The sequence below is a fragment of the Bombina bombina genome, chromosome 6, assembly GCF_027579735.1.
Source record: "Bombina bombina isolate aBomBom1 chromosome 6, aBomBom1.pri, whole genome shotgun sequence".
In the NCBI taxonomy this organism is placed as follows: Eukaryota; Metazoa; Chordata; class Amphibia; order Anura; family Bombinatoridae; genus Bombina; species Bombina bombina.
This window is the reverse complement of record NC_069504.1, coordinates 919011167-919038161: the sequence shown is the minus strand read 5'-3', so window position 1 is coordinate 919038161 and position 26995 is coordinate 919011167. Positions and strand designations below refer to the sequence as shown.

Sequence of the window (26995 nt, the reverse complement as noted above, 5' to 3'; positions counted from 1 at the left end):
GTGCTTGTTTCATTTTTTTTCCTGGGGGGCTTGGGTTAATACTTTTAACCAATTTATGTTAGCTTTTGTTTACTTTTCCCTCCCTCCCTGAGCTTCTATGGTGCTACATGCTTTTAAAGGGTGGATTTTCAGTTTTGCATCAACAAACATGATGGGAAAATTATTATTTTCAATAGTAACTAAGTTAAATCAGTGGTAAACCTTCTTAAGGGAATACAAGAGGGTAGGTTACCCCAGTCTGCACATGTGCAAAACAAGTTTGTGCTATATCTGAATATTAGTGTGATTGGTTAGCAGGGGTTCTTTTGTTCTGGGGACAGGGAACTCAGTCAAAAAAATAAACATGAAACAACATACTCATTTGACAAAATAAAGCTGCAGTTTTCATTGCAAATTTATTCTTATATATGAAGGTCCATAATCATGTAGTTTACAATTTGTGTTTAATGTCCCTTTAAGCAACATTCCAGTTTATTTCTATTATCTAATTTGCTTAATTTTGTACATATCCTTTGTTGAAGAAATAGTAGTGCACATGGATAAGCCAATTACACAAGGCAATGTGCAGTCACCAATCACCAGCTACCGAGCCTATTTAGATATGCTTTTCAACAAAATATATCCAGAGAATAAAGTAAATTAGATCATAGAAGCAAATTGGAAAGTTGTTTAAAATTCATAGCTTTTTCTAAATCATGAAATAAATAATTCTGGGTTTCATGTCCCTTTAAAGGGACAGTCAACTAAATTTTTTTTTTTTTTTTTAAAAGATAGATTATCCCTTTAATACCCATTCCCCAGTTTTGCACAGAAAACATAGTTATATTAATACACCTTTTACCTCTGTGATTACCTTGAATCTAAGCATCTTCTGACGGCCCCTGATCACATGACTTTATCTATTGACTTGCATTTAAGCCAATTAGTGCTGTGCTGTTAGAATCAACGGGCATTAGCACAATGTTATCTATATGGCTCACATGAACTAGCTTCCCCTGATGTGAAAAGCCAACACAAAAGCATGTGATCATGGGGCTGTCTATAGGGACTTAGAAACAGACAGAAATTTAGAGGTTTAAAGGTTATAAAGTATGTTAATATAACCATGTTTTTCGTGCAAAGCTTGGGAATGGGTAGTAAAGGCATTTTCTATCTTTTTAAACAATAACAATGTTTGTGTTGACTGTCCCTTTAAGGCTTTTCATGTACAAGGCAAACATGGTTCTTCAGGACCTAAGGGGCAAACTCTATGACGGCAGGCACTTTTTGGGATGCAGTTGCAGTGTGGTTGACACTGGATATCATGTTGCAGCACCATAGATTAGATGCCTACGCATCCTCTAATCCAAGTTTTGGTCAAAACATCTTGCTTAGGATGTTTAGCAAATAAAAAAAAAAATGGTATTGTTGGTTTCCCTATTAGATTATTTACCATTTTTATTTCAAAGTTTTTATGGACTCTCTTATTGTTGAATTTAGCTCCACTAACAGTGAAAAAGCTGTGCGTTTCGTTCATTTCTTAACTCTGTATAGTAGACACATTATTAAACCCCTCCCATTTGGTATGTTATGAATGCTGGATCCCTTGCATGCTGGGTATTTGGTGTTGGAGAGGTTAAAGTGAATGTAAATTATGATGCTAAAGTGTCTGGTTTTTAAAAATTTGATTAAAAACAGGGGCACTTTAATTCATCAAAATTTACATTTCACTCGTGTTGTGAAAAAAACTTACCTTTTAATCTTGACAGCAGCTCCAGCTTCCTCCACCCGTCGCAAAGCCTCTTCCTGGGTCTAAAATGAGGAATCCAGCTTCCTCCAATTACGGCATTGAATCAGACACTTATTCCCCCGGGGGGGGGGGGAGCCCTATCCATCATTTCTGAAATCAGAAATGGCTTGCGACGACCGGAGGAAGCTGGAGCTGCTGTCAAGTTTAAAAGGTATTTTTTCACAACACGCGTAAAATGTAAATATTGATGAATTAAAGTGCCCCTGTTTTTAATAAAAATTTTAAAAACCGGGCACTTTAGCATCAAAATTTACATTCACTTTAAAGGGACATTCCAGTCAAAATTAAAATGCACATAGATTAATTACATCCGTGAATAGAAACATATTTACAATATACATGTACTAGCAAAAATGCTTCTAGCAAAAGTTATTACTGTTTTAGTGTTAACCTTTTTCTCTACAAGTGCATGTGCAGTATATCTAGATATTGTCACTGCATCCATATTTTAAATAATGCAGCTGCTCAGATCATCACTGGGGCTTGTATCATGTCAGCAATTAACAAATTGAGTCATTACCAGATGGTACAAGCGCCTTAGGCTCTCTGAGCAAGTGCTGTGTTTAAAATGCTGGTGTGCATGGTGCATACTTAAATACACTTTTGAAACAGCAATAGCTTTTATTAGAATCATTTTTGCTAATGCATATATATTACAAAATTGCTTCTGTTCCATACCAAAATGCAACCATGTGGTTTCCAATTTTGGCTGGAATATCCCTTTAAGGTCAAGATGGAGGGTCTTTCAAGGATTTATAAATAGTTAATCAGTTTCATTGGAATTAGCTGGATGGACATTGGTCAGAAGACAATTATCAATGAATAAGCACCAAATTCAGGGCTAAAATACAAGTGGCGAGCTAATTTTTTATGGCTCATGAGGGCTTATTGCACGCTAAAAATGTATCGCTTTCTGGCTAACGTTGGTATCACAAGTTGAAAGTAAAATGTTAGTGCGCAAGCGAAAGACTTCAGGATTTTGGATATCGTGACCTAACTAACTGTCTTCTATGGGATGTGCCTTTAATTTTATTGCTCACGCGCTACCCTAAAACTGCACTAAAGCCAAAGGTTCATTAGGAATACTTCAAATTCCTATGTTCCTCACTTAGAAGAAAATTTTCTTTTTCTTTTTAAATGTATATTTCGTCTACAGCAATCTTTTGAAGACGGAACGTATGTTTGGGAACAAAACGTTTCGCTTTCTTGCTTTGCAGTCTTGAATGAAGGATTCCCTGAAGCCTAAGAAGAGCAATACTTTGCTATAGTAAAGGGAAATGTTTGATTGAATGATGTACTAACTGATGCTTTGCTGGCTGCCATACTAACCTCTTCGCTGCCCTATCTTTGTACCTAATCTCTGGAACTTTAACTGGGAAATTGATTGCCATTAACTTAGTGGTATATTAATACCGAATTGAGCTCTCTAGGAAGTTCCTTGTGCACAAGGAGGGACTTTACTGATAATATTTGCTGCTGGTCTTAATTAACATGTGAGCTTATTGTATACCCTTGCAACAAGAAAGGGATTATTTTGATGTATATTAACACATGTATGTGTAATGTATAATATATAACTTTTGATCTTCAATCTTGAGGGAGTGTCTCTTGTTTTCTCTAGACCTTTTTGATATATTTTGAATGAGGTTGTGCCGGTTAGGGGAATCTTTTTTCAGGTTAGACTTAGTCTGTCCTGGATTCTCTCACATAATTATTGTGATTATATATATATATATATATATATATATATATATATATATATATATATAAAAAAAAAAATATATATACACACACAGTATATATATATATATATAGTAGAACTCAGGAGAGCACTCTCACTTCTCAGCTTAACTGCCAGGGTGCTAGTATAGGATGAATAAAAGTAACAAAAACTTGCACTCGCTGGTCTTTTTAAAACACACTTTTCACTGTGAAAAATAGTGACATTTCGGGGACAAAATATCCCCTTCCTCAGGATTTTATATACATATACATATATATATCTCAAAATAACAAGAGCATTTCATTGAGCAATGGTACTTTTTTATTGGACTAACTCTATACATTTATAAGATGACGAGCTTTCGGAAGAACGTCTTCCTTTTTCAAGTCTGAAGCAATACTGACCAATTTGATGGAATTTACAGATTATATCTTAAAACATAGGATGGCTAAAAAGACAAAGTGTTGCCGAAGTCTCAATATTACTAACAACTTAATTTATTACTAAGCATAAAGAACATATTATTTTACATAATTTTTATGTTTATGACTCTAGGATCTAGGGTTGCCAGTATATTGCAAGGGACCAATTAATTACTAATCACTTTCTCCATGCACATTAATACCACTACCTATAATGGAAACAGTAATCTTTCAACAGCTGGAATTAGATGAAATATAGTTATTTATATAACTTATATTCTGCTACTGTTATTATTGTATTGGGAAACTGCCAAATTTACAAAAAAAAAGGGGGAAGTATGAATAAAAAGCATTTGCATTCGGTAAAGCAAGTAACTGTTTACAATGCAACACTAATAAACATGATCGACGTTTGGTTTCAGTGAAATAACCCTATAACATGTTTATTGTCAATTAAAATAAAGGTTAGTAGTGAGTAATTTATATTGATATATTTTAAAAGTTTCAGAATAAATATTTCTGACATCAATACATACACTAACTCTCATGTGTGTTATACACAATAATAAACACACGTTTGTTTTTAAACGATTTAAAGTAGCCATTGGATTTTTTTTTATTTTTACTATTAACCTTCTGGTTGCAAGAGGACTGTTCACACTACATAAGGTACAGTGCTTCTTGGCACTCAGAGGGTTAAAAGGCAAATTCGTATCCTGCAAAACGGTTTTTAAGACGACTTGTCAAAACTACAGGAGTGCAGTAAACCGAGTGTGCATACTACAAAACGGTGGTCCTCATTGTAAAAAAAAAAAAAAGGTTTCAGTGGTGAAAGGGTGGGGGCAGACACCAGGCTGGTAAACATTGTAGTGCCAGCGTTGGATGCGCTACTGCAGCACACAGAGGAGCACTAGCTCAGTGCAGGCCTTTCTCAATCAACTTGCAGCCTCCGGTGTCTCTTTAGCCGCCACCTCCGAATGGGATCACAGTGAGTGAACCCGTCGGCCGCGCCCAGCCTCACTGACGCAGCTTTCGCGCTGAATCCAGATCTGCCAGACTCACTATTTTTTTTTTGCTGTCACACGACAAAAAATGGCGGTTCACTTGCAGGTCAGTAAAGCTAAAACTTTTAACCGCGGTCACCAGGGGACATGAATCTGCGTTTATAAACATGCATTTGTTTTATGCATAGGAACTGAGTGTTGTCTCACTATGCGGAGTGTATAACGTGAGACACTTGGCGGTTTGCTATGCTGATGAGCTTTAGTAGTCGGCATGTGCGGATTGTGTTCATGCAGTGCTTGTAGCAGAATGGAGCGAACCCATTTCCTTGTTCCCTGCCATTGACTATTAGTTATACACTACAGCATGACCCAGGCCTGTCACCTTTTTTTGTAGAATGACAGCGATGTCCGTCAGTGGTCTGCTTCCATATCAGTGTAGACACTCATGTGCAATACAGCACCAGAGTAACATAGCACAAGCATAGAGTCACATAAAGGTCTCCCCCAATGCCTATGTTATGCTAAAGTATAAATAGCTTTAATGAATGTGATCTAGCTTAACAAATAATTTGTAGAGTAATTTTCAATCATAGTGAATATGTACATTTCCCATATTAAACATTTAACCACAGGCATAGTGAGCATGTTACTGGTATACTATAGGCAACATGAGAACATTTCCTATATAAGCAAACATTTTGACATTCCGGTCAAAATTAAAATGCACAGAGCTGAATTCCATCCTTGAATAGAAACCTATTTACAATTATAATACATATATACAGTATTGGTAAAATGCTGCTAGTAGTTATCACTGTTCTTGTGTCTGACTGTCCTCTCTATAACTCTCTTATGGTATGTCAAGTGAGTCACTGTACAGTATCCTGCTAATTGTTTTCTGCTGCTATCCCACTCTGTAACTCTCAAGGCTGTTAAATAAGTCCTATATTTTTGTGATGATATTCCAATGTCTTATTTATAAACATATAATTTAACTGCAGATAAGAACCATAGGCCCAACAAGTCTGCCCAATATTTACTAATAGTATAAACTTACCTAGTTTATAAGACTGCCTTATGCTTATCTAATGTCATTTGCTATGTGAAGTTCAAGCATTGTCAATGCTTGCTATAATTCTTAAAGGGACAGTCTACTCCAGAATTGTATTGTTTAAAAATATAGATAATCCTTTTATTACCCATTCCCCAGTTTTGCATAACCAACACAGTTATATTAATACACATTTTACATCTGTAATTATCTTTTATCTAAGCCTCTGCATACTGCCACCTAATTTCAGTTCTTTTGACAGACTTGCATTTTAGCCAATAAGTGCTGACGGGAGTGGGCATAATGTTATCTATATGGCACACATGAACTAGCACTGTCTAGTTGCGAAAAACTTCCAAAATGCACTGAGATAAGAGGCGGCCTTTAAGGGCTTAGAAATTAGCGTACAAGCCTACCTAGGTTTAGCTTTCAACAAAGAATACCAAGAGAACAAAGCAAATGTGATGATAAAAGTAAATTGGAAAGTTGTTTAAAATTGCATGCGCTATCTGAATCATGAAAGTTTAATTTTGACTAGACTGTCCCTTTAAATTTATAGTTGACTAATGGCATAACTTCAGCCTCCTCTAAAATCTATTGTCTGTTTATTTTAACTAATCTCACCATGACTTTGCCTAAATCAAACTCCGCAATTGGCATTTTTGACAGTCTATGATTCTGTCACTAAAGGGATAGAAATGTAAAACATGCACTTCAGTTATAATGTAATATAAGCATGTTTGTAATATACTTCTATTAGCAAAAATGCTTCAAGTAAAAGTTATTACTGTTTTTCTGCAGCATACGCACATATCCTGTAAAGGGCCTGTGCACCAGACACTACACCTTCTCTGAAAGTAAATTACATCTTCAGAAGCCATACACACCGCTGCCAGCTCTCTTAGGAGTGGTGTTTGAATATTGGTGCATGGGCTATGGATATGTGCATATGCTGCAGGAAAACATTAAAGTGAAAGTAAATCCTAGCGTTTTACAAACGCTAGGATTGACTATTGAAGCAAATAAAGGGGACTTTCATTCATGAAGTATAAGATACTTCATGTAGAAAGCTCCTTTATTTGATTCAATCGATCGCTGTTTTTAGCTGCTACAGCAGCCTATGGCTAAAACATTTTTTGGCTAAGAGGTGACGTTTTCACCTCTTAGCCAATAGCCGTGCGGTAAGTCCGGCTTGGCGCCCATGGGAGCCGGATTTAACGCACTGCTATTGGCTAAGAGGTGAAAACGTCACCTCTTAGACAAATTTTGTTTTAGCCGTGCTCTGCTGTAGGAGCTAAGAGCGGCGATCGATTGAATCAAATAAAGGAGCTTTCTACATGAAGTATTTGTTTCAATAGTAAATCCTAGCGTTTGTAAAGCGCTAGGATTGACTTTCACTTTTACTAGAAGCATTTTTGCTAATGGAAGTATATTGCAAACATGCTAATATTTAAAATGGAAATACACCCATACACATTTAAATTTTGTCCTTTCTATCCCTTTAACTAATTTAGTGGACCCAGCTGACTCCTCTGCCCTATAACGTTATCACTTGTATGGGTAAGCATAGCAAGGCCGTTAGAATTTTCTTAAAGGGACACTGAACCCAAATTTTTTCTTTCGTGATTCAGATAGAGCATGCAATTTTAAGTAACTTTCTAATTTACTCCTCTTAGTATTTTTTCTCCATTCTCTTGCTATCTTTATTTGAAAAAGGCATAAAAGTTTTTTTGGTTCAGACTCTGGACAGCACTTTTTATTGGTGGATGAATTTATCCACCAATCAGCAAGAACAACCCAGGTTGTTCACTAAAAATGGGTCGGCATCTAAACTTACATTCTTTCAAATAAAGATACCAAGAGAATGAAGAAAATTTGATAATAGGAGTAAATTAGAAAGATGCTTAAAATTTCATGCTCTATCTGAATCATGAAAGAAAAATGTTTGGGTTCAGTGTCCCTTTAATATCATATGCTCGCATTTCTTAAGTGAGGCATTAAGAATTAAGCTAAATAATTATATAAGAATTCTACAAGGAGTGAACAAAGCACAAGTTTTAATATTATGTTTGTGTTTCACTGATTCCTTTTTTTGTAAAAATGCTCCATGTCTTCATGTTCCTTTTTGCTACCTCCTGCCTATACAACCAACTACAGTTTTACTTTTCTCCTCCCCCCTTACTACCTGCATTATTTTTTGGGCCATCTTTTATCCTCACCTCACTTTTGCTCTCATGGACTAAACACATTCCTAAACTATCTTCTTCCTGCACCACATCCCAAAGACACCACTATCAATACTGCAAATCTGTTTCTCATCTTATGTCACTCTCCCTGTTTCTCATACAAGTTGCTGGTGATATCTCACATAATCCTGATCCCCCCCATAACTTATTATTATTATTATTATTATTATTATTATTATTATAATTTAGCGCAGCAAAATTCCATAGCGCTGGGTACAGAGATTGGGGTATACAATGACAAGGATTTGTTATAAGATACAAAACATAACACTGAACAAATTTAGTACAAAAGGAAGAGGGCCGGCTCCGGAGAGCTTACAGTCTACAGGTTGAGGGTGCAGAGACATAAGGTTTGGGGTAGCTTGTCACATGGATTGTAGTTGCAGCGAGTCAAGGTAGTTCATAAATTATTTTGGTTAGGATAAAAAAACACAGAGGAGATTGTAAGCCTCTCTGAATAGGTTTGTTTTCAAGGAGCGTCTGAAGCTATACAAGGTTGGAGACAGTCTTACGGAGAGTTCCAGAGGACAGAAGCAGCACATGAGAAGTCTTGGAGCCTGGAGAGGGACATAGAGATAATAGGAGTGGAAAGATGTAGAGGAGAAGGTAGTGTTTGGGAAGGCCATTTAGAAGTAGATTGCAATAGTCAATGCGTTACATTTTTTCCCTAATATTGCCCACCCATGCATACCTTTCCATAAACCTAGAAATTTTACTCTCTTTCTTTTTGTATTTAAAGCCATCATCCCATTTGCTTGTGCACTGTGGAACTCTTGCACTGTTTGCAAGAAGCTCACTACTATCCACAACCTCTTCATGCCCCATTCCCTCATCCATCCCTCATCCTTCTGGCTCTCACAGAAACCTGGCATTCTCCTTCAGACTCAGTCTCCCCTGCTGCATTGTCACATGGGGGTCTTCACTTCTGCCACACTCCTATATCTGGAAACAGACAAGAAGGTGGTGTAGGTATTTTACTTTTATCTCCTTGCACCTTTCAACAAATACAACCCATCTCTTCCCTCACATTTTCTTTCTTCAAAACCCACATGATTAGCTTATTTTCTTCCCTCTCTCTACAGTTTGCAGTTATATATTGTCCCCCCTGGCTCCTCAACTTTCTTTCTAGATAATTTTTTTTGGCCTTGATACCTTATTTTCTCTCCTCAGACATCCCTGCCTCAATCTTGGGACTTCAACCTCCCTATTGACAATTCCACTGCCCCGGAACAACAAAACATCTCTAGCTCACTTCCTCTAACGGTCTGTCACAATGGACCGACTCTCCCACTCACAAAGATGGATGCTCCCTTTATTTTCAGTTATCAATACACTCTCTCAAACTTTACACATTTCTCTTCTCCTCTTTCTGATCATTATCTCCACACTTGCAACATCACAGCACTTGCTACTACTCCCTCCTTCTAACCCTTAGATTAAACTCCACAGAAGTATTAAGTCACTAGATCAGCAACATGTTTTAACATTTCTCAAACCTCTGCTCTCTTCCATCGCCTCCTTTTCCTGGCGTTGCCAATCTATCTGTCACTACAACTCCACTTTTACATTTCCCCTGGAGCAACAAAACTTTTCTAGCTCACGTCCTTATACGATGGTGAGAGTGGGGGGTGGAGACTCTGATACCCTGTCGCCCTCGTGTTAAACAGCACTTTTTTCAGACAGAGCATGCAATTTTAAGCAACTTTCTAATTTACGTATATTATCAATTTTCTTCATTCTCTTGCTATCTTTATTTAAAAAGCAGGAATGTAAAGCTTAAGAGCCATCCCATTTTTGGTTCAGAACCTGGGTTATGCTTGCTTATTGGTTTGCTAAATGTAGCCACCAATAAGCAAGCGCTATCCAGGGTGCTGGACCTAAAATGGGCTGTTTCCTAAGCTTTAAATTCCTGCTTTTTAAATAAAGATAGCAAGAGCATGAAGGAAAATTGATAGTAGGAGTAATTTAGAAAGTTGCTTAAAATTGCATGCTCTGTGTGAATCATTAAAGAAAAAAAAATTGGGTTTAGTGTCCCTTTTAAGGTAGTAAGCGGACATCCTGGATGAAATATTAGTAAGACAGTTAGTGACACGAGTTAAGAAGGCAGGGGATAGGTCTGGTGCAGAGAGGTAGCTTTGGGTACCAACAGCATACAAATGATATTGAAATAGGTGGAACTTTATTAAGGAACCGAAGGATGACGTCTAAATGGAGAAGAGAAGGACTCCAAGAACAGAGCCTTGTGGTAACTCAACAGAAAGTGGTAATGGGGTGGAGGTTGCCCCAGAGAAGGCTACACTCAAGGGTACGGTTAGATAAGTAGGAGAAGGCTGTGTCGCAGATGCCAAAGGATTGGAGGGTTTGAAGCAAGAGAGGGTGGTCAACAGTATCAAAGACTGCAGACAGATCGAGAAGGATTAACAGAGAGAAGTGGCCTTTTGATTTTGCTGTAATTAGGTCATAAGTAACCTTAATGATCAAGGAGGTAGTTTAACCCCTTAACGACCGAGGGGTTTTAAGCGCTGTAAGTGTTCGTGATCGCTTCCAGCCGCTTTCAGGGTATTGTTTTATACCATAAATTAAATAATGCTACATACAATAATAAGTGCATAGCAGTTGGCAACATCAACTAGGGTTCTGGTGAAGACAACTGCTAGACAGAAAAAGGAAGTTGTTTAACTTAAAGAAAGCAGAGAGTGTTAACATGTGAGGTCAGAGAAGAGACCTGGAGTATTTTTTTTAATATAACTATCATCTATCTATAGTCGGCTAGTAGGCTCACAACTTTGAGCTGTCCCACCGCCACACCACTGCTTGACCACCCCCACACTACTCCCAGATGACTCCCACACACTCTTCAATCACTTCCAAAATGGCCGTTTTGCGGGCATTCTCAGGTCCGCTATATTTATCTATCTATCTATCCACAGGGCCGCCATCAGGGGGTAACAGGGGTGACTCCTGTCAGGGGCCCAATGGGCCAGGGGGGCCCCATGAGGCAAGAACTACATTTTTTAATTTTGGTAGCCACCAGTGGGTACTACAGCAGAGTGCTAATTGAGCATGGGAAATGTTATTACAAGTAGTAAAGTATTAGCATTTGAGAGGATTTCTGAGTGTGCACTAAACCACTATGCACAATGTGAGACAGACTTGGCACTTTGTTTGTACAGTGTGTGCCTGAGTCAGACGGCAGATCACTTTCATTTGCAGAGGAGGTAGGACTTACTGAGCAAATGTTTTTCTTATTTCTTTGTGCAATTTCGGATTGTAACTTCAGGGTGGTAGTAGTTGTATGGTGGGGCCAGGGGTCCATAAAAACACATTTTTTGTAACAGCAGTGTATTTATGATTATTTGACAATGCTGTAGAAATTTAGAACCATGCAGAAATGTTTCCTCCTCAATATACAACTGGCAGATGCCCTTTTGGCAGATATGCATTTTATTTATTTATATATATATATATATATATATATATATATATATATATATATATATATATATATATATATATATATATATATATATATATATATATATATATATATATATATATATATATATATATATATATATATATATATATATATATATTGCTCTAGGAGGTCCCACCTCAGACTGCTAGTGTCAGCAACACCGGGGATCGATATCCGCCTCAGCTTGTTTGCAGGTGTCTAATTTTGCATTGCTAAGTGTGCATCACAGAGTGAACTTTTACGTTTATCACAGAAGGAGATACACTATATGCTGAGTCTTGCCAAAGATTATATATCACATTGTGCAGTTTATTGAACACTTCTTTTCTGGGATTATTATTTCAGTGCCTCCTGGTAGCACTGTATCAATTTAAACTGCATTCTTAGAGCTCCCATTTATTCTACATGGAGAGTACCGCTTTGAACTTTTACTCCTTGTTACCAGTTACAGAGAGGAGCAATGACTGTTTGGTCATGGACAGAGTTTTTTCAACTGATATAACTACATATTGTTTGGCGGATTTATTTGATGAAATTGAAAAATTGCTTGTAACGAACATAAACTTCAGTTTGATGTTTGGACACTACAGGGAGTGCAGAATTATTAGGCAAGTTGTATTTTTGAGGATTAATTTTATTATTGAACAACAACCATGTTCTCAATGAACCCAAAAGACTCATTAATATCAAAGCTGAATAGTTTTGGAAGTAGTTTTTAGTTTGTTTTTAGTTATAGCTATTTTAGGGGGATATCTGTGTGTGCAGGTGACTATTACTGTGCATAATTATTAGGCAACTTAACAAAAACAAATATATACCCATTTCAATTATTTATTTTTACCAGTGAAACCAATATAACATCTCAACATTCACAAATATACATTTCTCACATTCAAAAACAAAACAAAAACAAATCAGTGACCAATATAGCCACCTTTCTTTGCAAGGACACTCAAAAGCCTGCCATCCATGGATTCTGTCAGTGTTTTGATCTGTTCACCATCAACATTGCGTGCAGCAGCAACCACAGCCTCCCAGACACTGTTCAGAGAGGTGTACTTTTTTCCCTCCTTGTAAATCTCACATTTGATGATGGACCACAGGTTCTCAATGGGGTTCAGATCAGGTGAACAAGGAGGCCATGTCATTAGATTTTCTTCTTTTATACCCTTTCTTGCCAGCCACGCTGTGGAGTACTTGGACGCGTGTGATGGAGCATTGTCCTGCATGAAAATCATGTTTTTCTTGAAGGATGCAGACTTCTTCCTGTACCACTGCTTGAAGAAGGTGTCTTCCAGAAACTGGCAGTAGGACTGGGAGTTGAGCTTGACTCCATCCTCAACCCGAAAAGGCCCCACAAGCTCATCTTTGATGATACCAGCCCAAACCAGTACTCCACCTCCACCTTGCTGGCGTCTGAGTCGGACTGGCCCTTTACCAATCCAGCCACGGGCCCATCCACCTGGCCCATCAAGACTCACTCTCATTTCATCAGTCCATAAAACCTTAGAAAAATCAGTCTTGAGATATTTCTTGGCCCAGTCTTGACGTTTCAGCTTGTGTGTCTTGTTCAGTGGTGGTCGTCTTTCAGCCTTTCTTACCTTGGCCATGTCTCTGAGTATTGCACACCTTGTGCTTTTGGGCACTCCAGTGATGTTGCAGCTCTGAAATATGGCAAAACTGGTGGCATCTTGGCAGCTGCACGCTTGACTTTTCTCAGTTCATGGGCAGTTATTTTGCGCCTTGGTTTTTCCACAGGCTTCTTGCGACCCTGTTGACTATTTTGAATGAAACGTTTGATTGTTCGATGATCACGCTTCAGAAGCTTTGCAATTTTGAGTGCTGCATCCCTCTGCAAGATATCTCACTATTTTTTACTTTTCTGAGCCTGTCAAGTCCTTCTTTTGACCCATTTTGCCAAAGGAAAGGAAGTTGCCTAATAATTATGCACACCTGATATAGGGTGTTGATGTCATTAGACCACACCCCTTCTCATTACAGAGATGCATATCACCTAATATGCTTAATTGGTAGTAGGCTTTCGAGCCTATACAGCTTGGAGTAAGACAACATGCATAAAGAGGATGATGTGGTCAAAATACTCATTTGCCTAATAATTCTGCACTCCCTGTAGATAAATATATAAAGTTGCAGATTATACCGAGAGGTTTAAGGATAAACAAATTCCCAACTTTAGAGGTTAAAGAAATAGACCTAGTGGAATCTTGGAATACTTACTGAGTGTTCTTTTAGGCTTATGGACTGGCTTATTTCCTATAAAACACAACAGCTTGACACTATTAGAAACAAGATTGGTACACTACAACTTGAGCTTAATAATAGGAGGGATAACGGTGATTTTTCTAAATTTGATGGGATATTAAGAAGCACTCTTTTGGAGTCGAAAAATCTTGTATTGAATTTAAAACATACAAAATACCTTAGAGATTCTACAGACTACGAAAACAAAACAGTTTATAACTGGCATCACCAACAGAGCAATCAGAATAGGAGACACAATATGAGAGGGAGATCCAGGAGTAGGAACAGAGGTAGGGGTGGCAGACAAGGGGCCTCCAGTAAGGATACAACACAGTCTGGGACTTCTGATAGTGAGGTAGAATCTGGGGAGGATGTTGGTGCACACAGTAGTGAGGATACACCTGTGACAACAAAAGGCATACTTAAAAATAAGAATCCTGAGAAACAGGTTACCATTCAAATCCCAACACAGGATCACTATACCAACAGCCAGACAGTGAGACAAAAAGAACAGACCTCCAAAAAAGCCCCCCCACATACAAACTCAGGATCTAAATATATTAGTCATACTGATACTACACACACTGGACCTACCACTAACACTAGTGTAGATTGCCAAGTTTTTGAGCATGTTTTTTACAAACCAACAGAAAAAAACGGAATAGGACAAGAGAAACAGGAGAGATACTCTCTGAGGGGGAACAGGAACACCAAATATCAGTAAATAATGTCATAAATCTCTCTACCTACAATTTAACAATGGCACAATTGAGGGTACTTGGTTATGGCTTAAATTTTACACCAACATGCAATTTTAATCTCTTTCATACTATGCTAGATATTAACAAGCTAATTCGCAACATTACCCTCAAAAAACATTTCAGTAATACTGAACAAGGATCTGTAGGAATGACACGAGAAGTGGTTGTATCTGATATCATTCCTCACTTAAGTTTGGATTCAAATTCGAATTTAAATTTGAATTTTGAGGAAACATGTGACGTTATAAGCTTGGAGAGTCTGAGGAGACATGGCAATACTGATGATGGTAGAGATACTGTTAATAGCTCAAATGGTCTCAGTAATGCATCTAACTTTTACCCTATCCAGAGTAGGGGACCTATTCTTGAGACCTTCTATCATAGAATAGAAGCTGATTTGACCAAACTTTCAGACACTATTCGGTCAGGAAGTATGGCTCAATCTAGATGACAAAACTTAAACAAATGTGAGAAACAAGCACTTTTAGAACTAAGTGAGAATCAAGATATAGTTATTCGCTCAGCGGACAAGGGGAGGTCAGTGGTCATTATGAGTAGGGACAAGTATATTGAGGAAGCATATAGACAACTTCACAATACTAATAACTACGAACTGATCACACGAGATCCCACCAATCTATATCAAAGGGATTTGATGTCACTTTTGGATGATGGACTGGAGGATGGGCACCTTGACCAATCCACCTATGATTATCTATTGGTTAAACACCCAGTGGTGCCCATCTTCCACCACCTTCCAAAAGTGCACAAGACACTAACCAACGTAACAGGCCGCCCAATAGTGAGTGGGATAGGTTCTATGTTTGAACACCTATCCCAATGGCTCGACGCCATACTTAATCCTTTTGTCGTATCTTTACAAAGTTATCTAAAGGACACCAAAGATTTGGTTAATCTAATTGAAACACTACGTTGGGACACAAATAATGTCTGGGTAACAGTAGATGTCACTGCACTCTACTCATCCATTCCACATGAACAAGGCCTACAGGCTCTCACATTCTTTCTTAGATACTAATCTATCTTTTCCACTAAGTTTGTAGACTTCATACTAAGGATTGCAGGTTTTCTCTTGACACACAATTTCTTCAGATTAGAAGGCAGGTTCTATCTCCAGAGATGTGGGACAGCGATGGGGGCGAAATTTGCCCCCTCCTATGCCAACCTTTTTATGGTTTTTTTTTTTTGCAGATGGAAACGCCTTTAAGAATAACATCGTCTTTTACAGACGTTATATTGATGACCTGCTATTTATTTGGCAGGGGGAAAGCGAATCTGTCGAATTGTTTGTACAAGGTTTGAATAATAACCTGATGGGACTTGAATTCACGTTTGAGAAACATGAAACCTGCACCAATTTTCTTGATCTAACTCTAATGGCTAGAAGTGATGGACGGATAGTAAGTGATCTGTACAGAAAGCCCATTACCAGAAATACAATCCTACACGCCAAAAGCTGTCACCCCAAGCATGTGCCATTTGCTGTTGCAAAAGGGCAGTTTATTCGTATAAAAAGAAATTGTACTGAAGAACAGGCTTATATAAAACAAAGAACAGAAATGAAAGAGAGACTAAAACAAAGAGGATATCCCAAACATGTATTGGAGAGAGCACAAACACAAGTAGATAGAATGGACAGACATTCATTACTACAACACTCAAGAAACAAACAACAAAAAACCACATCTAACCCAGATGACCAGGTCACCTTTGTTACTGAGTACAGCGAAGAATATAATAGCATATGTAAAATTGTGAAAAAACACTTTGCACTTCTAGCAGCAGATGACAAACTAACAAAATGTGTGGAAAACGGTTTGCGCTGCTCCTATAGTAGAGGCAAGACCATTGGGAACTATCTATTTCCTTCAGAATTGCCTAGTCCAGAAACTCCTTCACATGGCTCCTGGCTTAGACATAAGGGGATGTATAAGTGTGGCAAGACTAGATGCAGACCATGTGAATTTGCTACATTCTCCAATAGATTTCACTCAGAAGTGACTGGAGAAGAGTTTAACATTCAGTCTTGCCTTAACTGCACATCCTCTTATGTCATTTATGTCCTCACTTGTACCCAATGTAATCTCCAATACGTGGGTCTCACGACGACGGATGTAAATACGAGGATAAGGAATCACCTATCCTCTATTAAAATTGGGGAAGCAACTACACCATTAGTGAAACTTTTTAAAACCATACATAACAAAAGTAACAATTCTCTAAAATGGCAGGCTATAGACTGGGTGAAACATCCTCCAAGGGGAGGTGACAGAGATAAGGCCTTGGGGAAGCGTGAGATGTTTTGGATCTTTAGATTGCAAACGCGCGTCCCCAAGGGCCTCAACTCGGAGTACGATCTTATTAATTATTGGAAATAAATTGTAAACATTGATTAATCTATCCATTCCTGGATCGTGCAATTAGAAAATTTTCCATCTACTCCCACCCACAGGCATTATGGATAGATGAGTGCAATTGTATGTGTACTTACGTTTACCTTGAATTCTTTAATCCAAGTACAATCTATCCATGTATGCCTGTTTTACCAAATCTTACCAAATTCTACTGTCATTCAACAATTGCTTTTTATTTTTTTATTTTTTATATTTTTTTATTTATTTATTTATTTATTTTTTGTTATATATTTTTGATATATATTTTTGACTTCCTATCTGTTTTCAATTCTTTATCTCATCAAAATTAGAATTATTCACGAATTTTGGGATACCTCAAATAAATAAATAAACTATACTGTATAAATTCATGCAGATACCCCTATGTACAATTTTGTGACAAATAGCTTCTCAAGTGTTATACCATATAATGTAACATATTATATATGATAAGAGTTATGGTATTAACATTTGTGCAATATTATTGTATATCTTTACCATGCCAATATATCTAATCTGTCTGTTTATCAGAATTTACACAGAATGACTAATAGTCATAAATGCACTTTACAAATAAGCTAATTAACTTAGTGTGCATTTTATATTGTGCAGTGAACTGGCTACTAATGGGTTAATGGTTTGATTCCAAGTACTTAAAATGAAAGTGTTTGATTGGTTAACAGCAGCCTATCACTAAACAGATGTCCCTTTAAATATCTCAGACGCTTGCATTACACTAGCTACGATTACGGCATCAGGCCGAAACATGTCAGCCTATGCTCTCGTGTGTTAATTCTTTTATGTGCTTTGGTACCTCTATGTGCTTTTACCTTATGTGGATTCTAATAAAGACTTTTGCTTTTATGGAAACTTCGCCTTGGATCAAAATTTCTTTTTCTACAAATATATATATATATATATATATATATATATATATATATATATATATATATATGTAATATTACATTCCAGTTTACTGCCCCTTTATGCAAGGAGGCATTTTATCTAAGATTTTTACATCTGCATAAAATGTTATACTCTCAGACTAAGATTGCTCAGTGTTTGAAATCAGACAGGTTAACTTAATACTGTTCAGTTTACACTACAGCTGACTTAATTTTGAAATACATACCAACGAGCCTAAATCATGCATTTAACCAGATCTAATGTTATGAGTTCCACAGCTTATGGTTCCACTAAGACCATATAGAGTACAGCATTTTCAAAATCAATAAGTACAGCTGACAGATGGGAACATTTGTACACTATATTTAAAGTGGTGCTCTTGGTTGGGGAAAATGGGGAAAAAACAAAAAAACATATGTTAACCTTTTAAAAGTACTTTTACAAAACTGTAGTTTACCTCATTACTTGGCAGGTTAATGTAAACAAGTGCTGAGTTTTTGTGTCTGATTGTGTTTATTTGCGTGTCTATATGTGAATCTTTATGTGTGAGTGTGTGTTTCAGTGTATGAGTTTGTCTGTGTGTGTGTATATGTTACTACCTTTACAACATTTCCAAGTTTAAATAGACACTTAAGAATAAAGTGCATATATACGTTTTAGTCACTTGGTCAAAAATTGCACATGTCAAAGGAAGGGGGCCCTGATCAATGGTTAAGTCAGGGGCCCCAAAATTTCTAGTGCCCATAATCCTAATGCTTTGCTACACTCAATGCTTTTTTACTTTTCTAATATACTGAGACAAAATAAACTAAGAAGACAAACTAAAATAAGATAGAATAAATCAAAGTAGGATAAAAAAAATAATATAAATAACCAATCAAAGCTAACAGAGACCTTAAAGGGCTTATACATTGGCATATGATACATTAGTCTTGTTGAAATTATTATACAGAAATCCTCCCAAAAAATGATTTTTTTTATTTTTTTTTATAAATTCTCCTTACATTTTTCCATGTTCCTGTTTATTGTTATTTTATTTCCCAATGTAAGGTGCCTTAAGAAAGGCCTGTTTGTCTGTTAAACAGTATATAGTATCTATGGATGCACTTAAGTGGACATGAAATCCACAATTTTTATTTCATCATTCATACAGAGCATACATTTATAAACAACTTTCCAATTAAATCTATTATCAATTTTGCTTCATTCCCTTGGTATCCTTTCTTGAAGAAGAAGCAATGCATTATTGGGAGCTACCTGAACACATTGGAAAGCCAATCACTAGAGGCATCTATGTGCAGTCACCAATCAGCATCTTGCTCCCAGCTACCGGGTCTACCTATATTATCTTTTCTACAAAGGATACAAAGAAAATTGGATAGAAGTAGTACATTTTAAAGTTGTTTAAAATTGTATGCTCTATCTGAAACATGAATGGAAAAAATAGGTTTCATGTCCCTTTAACAAGAGAGTGGATAATTCTATTGAAACCAATACAGATCAAACATTGCCTATCTCATATAAGTGGTTAAATTTAAAGGAGCTTTGTATTTAACCTCTTTCTTTGTTTACTCTAAAAGAAAGCATTTTAAATATTATTTCAGTTTTTTTAGAACTAATGTTCCTACTAAAATATATAAAGAAGAAAACTGCAGCACTCCAGGATAACTTTTTAGTGATTTATTTCCAAGCAAAGAAACATAGGCAACGTTTCGGGCAGCGTCCTTTCTGAAGCCAAGTTTATATATAAATACTTAGAACATATTCTGGTATATGCAGAACATAGGAATGGTAAATATTTAAATAAATAAACATTATAACACTTTGTTAAATATAAATATTGCATAAATATGATTTTACATGTTTTACACATATCTTCCTTTTTTACATAGAGATGTTCAGGTGATATTTTCTAGTCAGCTTTTTACAAATATGATAGATATATATATATATATATATATATATATATATATATATATATATATATATATATATATATATATATATATATATATATATATATATATATATATATATATATATATATATATATATATATATATATATACATACACACACACTCTCGAATTGAGAAACAGTCTTGACAAAGGTCCCTGTGAGGACCGAAACGTTGACTGAACCCTTATTGATGAAATACAAATAAAATGTATGTTAACTAAGTCCTGTGAGTGCCTCTTCTTTCCTTGAAGTTTCTACCTATCTACCATAGAGTGCACCCAGGCAATTCACATTTACAGTGTGTGCTTGGATCCCAGAACTACATATACAGTATATATATTATATATAATTTAGACATATGTATGTATCTATATGCTTAAAGCTTTTTGCATTCCTTTTTTTTTGTAGCACCTGAGACCTCGTATTTTTGAGCCCTTAAAACTTTTTTTTGTGCAATATGTTTTTTAAATAAATTTTATTAGATAGTGTTAGTATGAGTGTAACTGTACTTTGTAATGTATTTTTTATGTGTTTTGTGAAACTTTTTTTTGTCTTGCGTAACAGTTAATCAGAGCTCTAAAGGTTACGCTATACCAGCACACGTTAAATTAAATTGTCCTCCCTCAAGCAATTACATTTACTTTCAACTAGTAATATATACGCATTTCATCCGAGACCCGCAAACAGCTGCAATAAACCGATATTGCTTGCGCGCAACTGTTGGCGCGCCACTAGTAATCTGGCCCTATATTGGTAGGCTTTATTAGGTCAACATGAGGTCACCTATATTTAAAGGGCATTCCAGTCGAAATTGAAATACACATAGATGAAGCACATTTAGGCTCTCTAAACAAGCGCTGTGTTTAAAATGCTGGTGCACAGTATATTTAAGAACACTCTTGAAACAACTATAGCTTTTACTAGAAGCATTTTTACTAATACATGTTTATTGCAAAAATGCTTCTATTCACACCTGAAACTGTATATTTCAGTTTTGGCTGGTATGTCCCTTTAAGTGCCAAGCCCTATGTTTTGGTCACCATGTATTTGTCAAGTTCTTCTTTACAATATAGTTCAAGGAGAGATGAAGAACATGGAGTACCCAGTATAAGAATAAACCAAGTGATAGTTGCCTTTTTATGCCCTTGTTCTATTAACTATTTTCTGTATCTCCCCCCCCCCCCCCCCCCAAATTCTGTGAATACCTTTTTTATGTAAAGTCACTTTTTTCAGCTTTTATTTTTTTGGTCAGTTTTCTTAACTTTAAGGGACATAATACTCATATGCTAAATCACTTGAAAATGATGCAGTATAACTGTAAAAAGCTGACAGGAAGATATCACCTGAGCATCTCTATGTAAAAAAGGAAGATATTTTACCTCACAATCTCCTCAGCTCAGCAGAGTAAGTTCTGTGTAAAAAGTTATACTCAGCTGCAGGTAAAAAAAAATGAAGAAATGAACAACAGCCAATCAGCAGTGCTGAGGTCATGAACTCTTTTACTGTGATCTCATGAGATTTCACTTAACTCTCATGAGATTTCATTTTAAACTTCCTTACACTGAATAGGGAAATAAGATGAGTGTGCACAAATGCTCGTTCCTTCCGCTGTTCCGGGACAGACATACTGATTTGTTACTTAGAAGTCCTTTTATAATGGGATGTGGCTACTGAGGAACTTTTGAGGTAAAATATCTTTATTTTTTTACATAGAAAATGTTTAAACATTTGGGTATTATGGTCCTTTAAAGGCAAAAAAAATAAAATGTTAATGACAATGTTTGCAATGTCGTTCAAATGCATAAAAATTAGTTTATGTTCTGGGTCAATGTTATGAATAAACATTTACTATATATCTAAATTTTTAACTAGCTGTTGCTTAATGAAAAGCTACTGTCTATGGACTGCAGTGTGCATCCTGTTCCTATGGGAGCACACAGTTTAGTTTTAGAATTCAGTTAACGTGACATGTTAATGAAATGGTATGTTGAGATATATATATATATATATATATATATATATATATATATATATATATATATATATATATATTTGAATTTTTGCATTTTACTGTTGCAATACCTGAACTGTGTGTGTGTGTATGTATGTATATTTATGTATGTATGTGTGTGTGTGATATATATAGATATAATAAAATATTTTTGTAAATATTTTATTATATCTTTTCATGTGACAACACTGAAGAAATTACACTTTGTATGTAAAGTAGTAAGTGTACAGCCTGTATAACAGTGTAAATTTTATTTGCTGTCCCCTCAAAATAACTCAACACACAGCTATTAATGTCTAAACCGTTGACAACAAAAGTGAGTACACCCCTAAGTGGAAATGTCCAAATTAGGCCGAATTAGCCATTTTCCCTCCCCAGTGTCATGGGACTCGTTAGTGTTACAAGGTCTCAAGTGTGAATGGGGAGCAGGTGTGTTAAATTTGGTGTTATTGCTCTCACACTCTCTCATACTGGTCACTGAAAGTTCAACATGGACCTCATGGCAAAGGACTCTCTGAGGATCTAAAAAAAAGAATAGTTGCTCTATATAAAGATGGCCTAGGCTATAAGAAGATTGCCAAGACCCTGAAACTTAGCTGCAACACAGTGGGCAAGACTGTACAGTGTTTTCACAGGACAGGTTCCACTCAGAACAGGCCTCGCCATGGTCGACCAAAGAAGTTGAGTGCACGTGCTCCGCGTCATATCCAGAGGTTGTCTTTGGGAAATATACATACGAGTGCTGCCAGCATTGCTGCAGAGGTTGAAGGGGTGGGGGGTCAGCCTGTCAGTGCTCAGAGCATACGCCGCACACTGCATCAAATTGGTCTGCATAGCTTTCGTACCAGAAGAAAGCCTCTTCTAAAGATGATGTACAAGAAAGCCCACAAACAGTTTGCTGAAGACAAGCAGACTAAGGACATGGATTACTGAAACCATGTCCTGTGGTCCTATGAGACCAAGATAAACTTATTTGGCTCAGATGGTGTCAAGCATGTGTGGCGGCAACCAGGTGGGAGTGTCATGGTCTGGGCCTGCATGAGTGCTGCCAGCAGTGGGGAGCTACAGTTCATTTAAGGAACCATGAAGAAGACTCCAGTGGCAACCTGTGAAGATCTGGTGAACTCCATGCCCAAGAGGGTTAAGGCAGTGCTGGAAAATAATGGTGGCCACACAAAATATTGACACTTTGGGCCCAATTTGGACATTTCCACTTTTATAGTCACTTTTAGACTCACTTTTTTTGCCAACGGTTTAGACGTTAATGGCTGTGTATAGAGTTATTTTGAGGGGACAGCAAATTTTCACTGTTGCACAGGCTGTACACTCACTACTTTACATTTTAGCAATGTGTCATTTCTTTAGTGTTGTCACATGAAAAGGTATAATAAAATATTTACAAAAATGTAAGGGGTGTACTAACTTTTGTGGGATACTGTATGTATATGTGTGTGTGTAGAGCAATTTGCATAAATAAGAAAAGAGAGAGATGCACTCAGCTGAGACAGAACAAAAGCTAGAATAACGTCAATGCCTGTTCATTTTCCGTGCCACTCAGGGTTCATACTCGTTTAGCACACTATGCCTTTTCACAGAGAAAAAATATCCTAAAGCAGATCAGTCTAAACCTGTCCAATGACAGTCCAACGCTGAAATACCAGGCAATTCTCTGAACAAGAGAAACAACAAACCCCAGACGTATGTTTTGGCCTTCTGTGGGCCTTGTATGTATGTATGTATGTATCTATATATGTGTGTGTGTGTATGTATGTATATGTGTGTGTGTGTGTGTGTGTGTGTGTATATATATATATATATATATATATATATATATATATATATATATATATATGACAGGTGCATCCAATCATGAGAAAAGGTATTTACAGTGGCCAATTGCAAGTTGTTCTCTTTGACTCTCCTCTAAAGAGTGGCAACATGGGGGGCCTCAAAACAACTCTCAAATGACCTGAAAACAAAGATTGTTCAACATTATGGTTTAGCGGAAGGATACAAAAAGCTATAACAAAGCTTTAAGCTGTCAGTGTCCACTGTGAGGAAATGGAAGACCACAGGCACAGTTCTTGTTAAGGCCAGAAGTGGCAGGCCAAGTAAAATATCAAAGGCAAAGGATGGTGAGAACGGTCAAAAACAGCCCACAGACCACCTCCCGAAGACCTACAACATCGTCTTGCTGCAGATGGTGTCACTGTGAATCGTTCAACAATTCAGCGCACTTTGCACAAGGAGAAGCAGTATGGGAGAGTGATGCGGAAGAAGCCTTTTCTGCACACACGCCACAAACAGTCGCTTGAGGTATGCAAACGCACATTTGGACAAGCCAGCTTCATTTTTGAGGAAGGTGCTGTGGACTGAAGAAACAAAGATTGAGTTATTTGGTCATAACAAGGGGCGTTATGCATGGCGACAAAAGAACACAGCGTTCCAAGACAAACGCTTGCTACCCACAGTAAAATTTGGTGGATGTTCCATCATGCTGTGGGGCTGTGTGGCCAGTGCCGGTACTGGTAATCTTTTTAAAGTTGAGGGTCACATGGATTCCACTCAATATCAGCAGATACTTGAGAATAATGTTGAGGAATCAGTCACAAAGTTGAAGTTACTCCGGGGCTGGATATTTCAACAAGAGAACGACCCAAAACACTGCTCAAAATCTACTCTGGCATTTATGCAGAGGAACAAGTACAATGTTCTGGAATGGCCATCTCAGTCCCCAGACCCGAGTATCATTGAAAATCTGTTGGGTGATTTGAAGCAGGCTGTCCATGCTCGGCAACCATCAAACCTAACTGAACTGGAGATGTTTTGCAAGGAGGAATGGTCCAAAATACCTTTATTCAGAATTCAGACACTCATTACAGGCTATAGGAAGCGTCTAGAGGCTGTTATTTCTGCTAAAGGAGGCTCTACTAAATATTGATGCAATATTTCTGTTGGGGTTCCCAAATTTATGCACCTGTCTACTTTTGTTTTGATGCATATTGCACATTTTCTGTTAATCCAATAAACCTCATTTCACTACTGTGTCCTTCAGTTATTTGATAGATCAAAATGAAATTGCTGATCCAAACACCCAATTATTTATAAATGTAAATCATGGAAATTGTCAGGGGTGCCTAAACTTTTGCATACGTATCTGTGTATGTATTTGTATGTGTGTGTGTATATAGTATGTGTGTGTGTGTATATATATATATATATATATATATATATATATATACGTTAAAATAGCCAGTAGGTGGAGCTGTCCGCTTGTGTTTCCGCAAAGCCAAGCAAGCTGAAATGAATCGGTTTAACCAGACCTCAGCTATCGAACAGATTTCAAAAGAACAAGATCTTCCAGTCTATAAATCGGTCCAGATTGGAATGCATAGAAAGAACTGTTTGCAGAAAAATGCAAGTGAAGTCTGTGTTGTGATTATTTTATTAGGTTTATAATGCTGTTTAGCAAATGTTTTTGTTCATTTAACTTAGTTTAATTATATTGTGCAATTATTTCATTAGGTTTATAATGCTGTTTAGCATTTAAAGTCTTCATTTCAAAGCTTTAAAAATAATGTATTAGGTGTTGCTTATGACAATTTTGAGAGGGGCCTGGAACCTAACTCCCTCACTTCCCCTTGACTTACATTATAAACTGGGTTTCAATTTACAACGGTTTCTATTTACAACCATTCCTTCTGGAACCTAACCCCCGCGTAAACTGAGGGCTACCAGTGTGTATGTATATGTGTATATGTGTGTGTGTATATGTGTGTGTGTGTGTGTGTATATATATGTATATGTATATATATATATATATATATATATATATATATATATATATATATATATATATATATATATATATATATATATATATATATATATATATATATATATATATATTTACATCAGGTTACCCAAAAAAGAAATCTTGCAACTATAGTGTACTCTACTCAATTTAGAAGGCTTATCAACATTTGGCTGTTTTTCAACTGCCATAGAATATAACAGCAAGTCATAAGAGGTGTTTACAGGGAGAGTAAACACCTTGAGATTTTTTTTTTATATATAAAATGTTTAGTTATGTGTAATGAAAGAACTTTGCAATATACTAACTAAATTAGTTTAGAATTTTCTTATTCTCAGAACATTGATGCCTTTCCCTCCCTAATTTGCTTTATCAGATAACAATTTTAAAACAGAGCCCTTTATAGTAACATAATGACCAGCTGTAGCCTAAGCCTGGAATGGCTGCTTAAAATAAGGCAAATAGTGGGTGGAGTTTAGCTTTTGAAAATCAATTGCAGCAAACCAGATGTTAATTTGTTTTAAACACATTTAAACGTAGCCTGCAGTGTTATTTTATAATAACACAGCAGCAATTCCTTACAATTACTTGGTGCTTACTGTTCCTTTTTAATGGATTCTTTAGCTTTTCACATTTTAGTATCTCTGAAGATGGTCAATTAGTGATTTGGTCCATTGTAGAACCTGCTGAAATATGTTCACAAATAAGCTACATATAAAGAAAATTATCTTAATGTGGGATTTGTTTATGCAAGCACCATGTATATATTAACTCTAAATAAACCGCTGAGTATTACAGTGCATTTAATCACAATGTTGGAAAGGTATACGTATTTCTTATTCTGTTTACCTCAATGTAGTTTAGTGAAACTAAGGGACTTGCCAGTTTAATTATATGTAATTGTAATGGTCTAGAATTGTTCATTGCATCTTTTTTATTTCCTTTAATAGAGCTTGGCTGAACTTGAAGTGCTGTGTACACAATTATATGAAGGGACAGATCTTGGACAAAGGCTACAAGCTGAAAAGGTGTTACTGGAGCTGATTGATAGCCCTGAATGCCTTAGCAAGTGTCAATTGCTGTTAGAACAGGGAACAGTAAGTATATTGATGGAATTGTTATATAGAGAATGATGTAGCTTTTTATATAAAGAAT

General features: G+C 36.6%; 1 protein-coding gene across 1 annotated transcript in view; it reads left to right on the top strand.

Annotated features, from left to right (window-relative positions):
• The first annotated feature begins 4826 nt into the window (after window positions 1-4826).
• The window catches only part of RANBP17 (RAN binding protein 17), a 1312934-nt gene continuing 1290765 nt past the window's right edge, over window positions 4827-26995 (top strand). Inside the window, exons 1-2 of the mRNA XM_053718559.1 lie at window positions 4827-5044; window positions 26791-26937. Of these exons, the coding sequence (XP_053574534.1) occupies window positions 5027-5044; window positions 26791-26937 (165 nt within the window). The 5' untranslated portion in view covers window positions 4827-5026. The remainder of the gene's footprint in view (window positions 5045-26790; window positions 26938-26995) is intronic.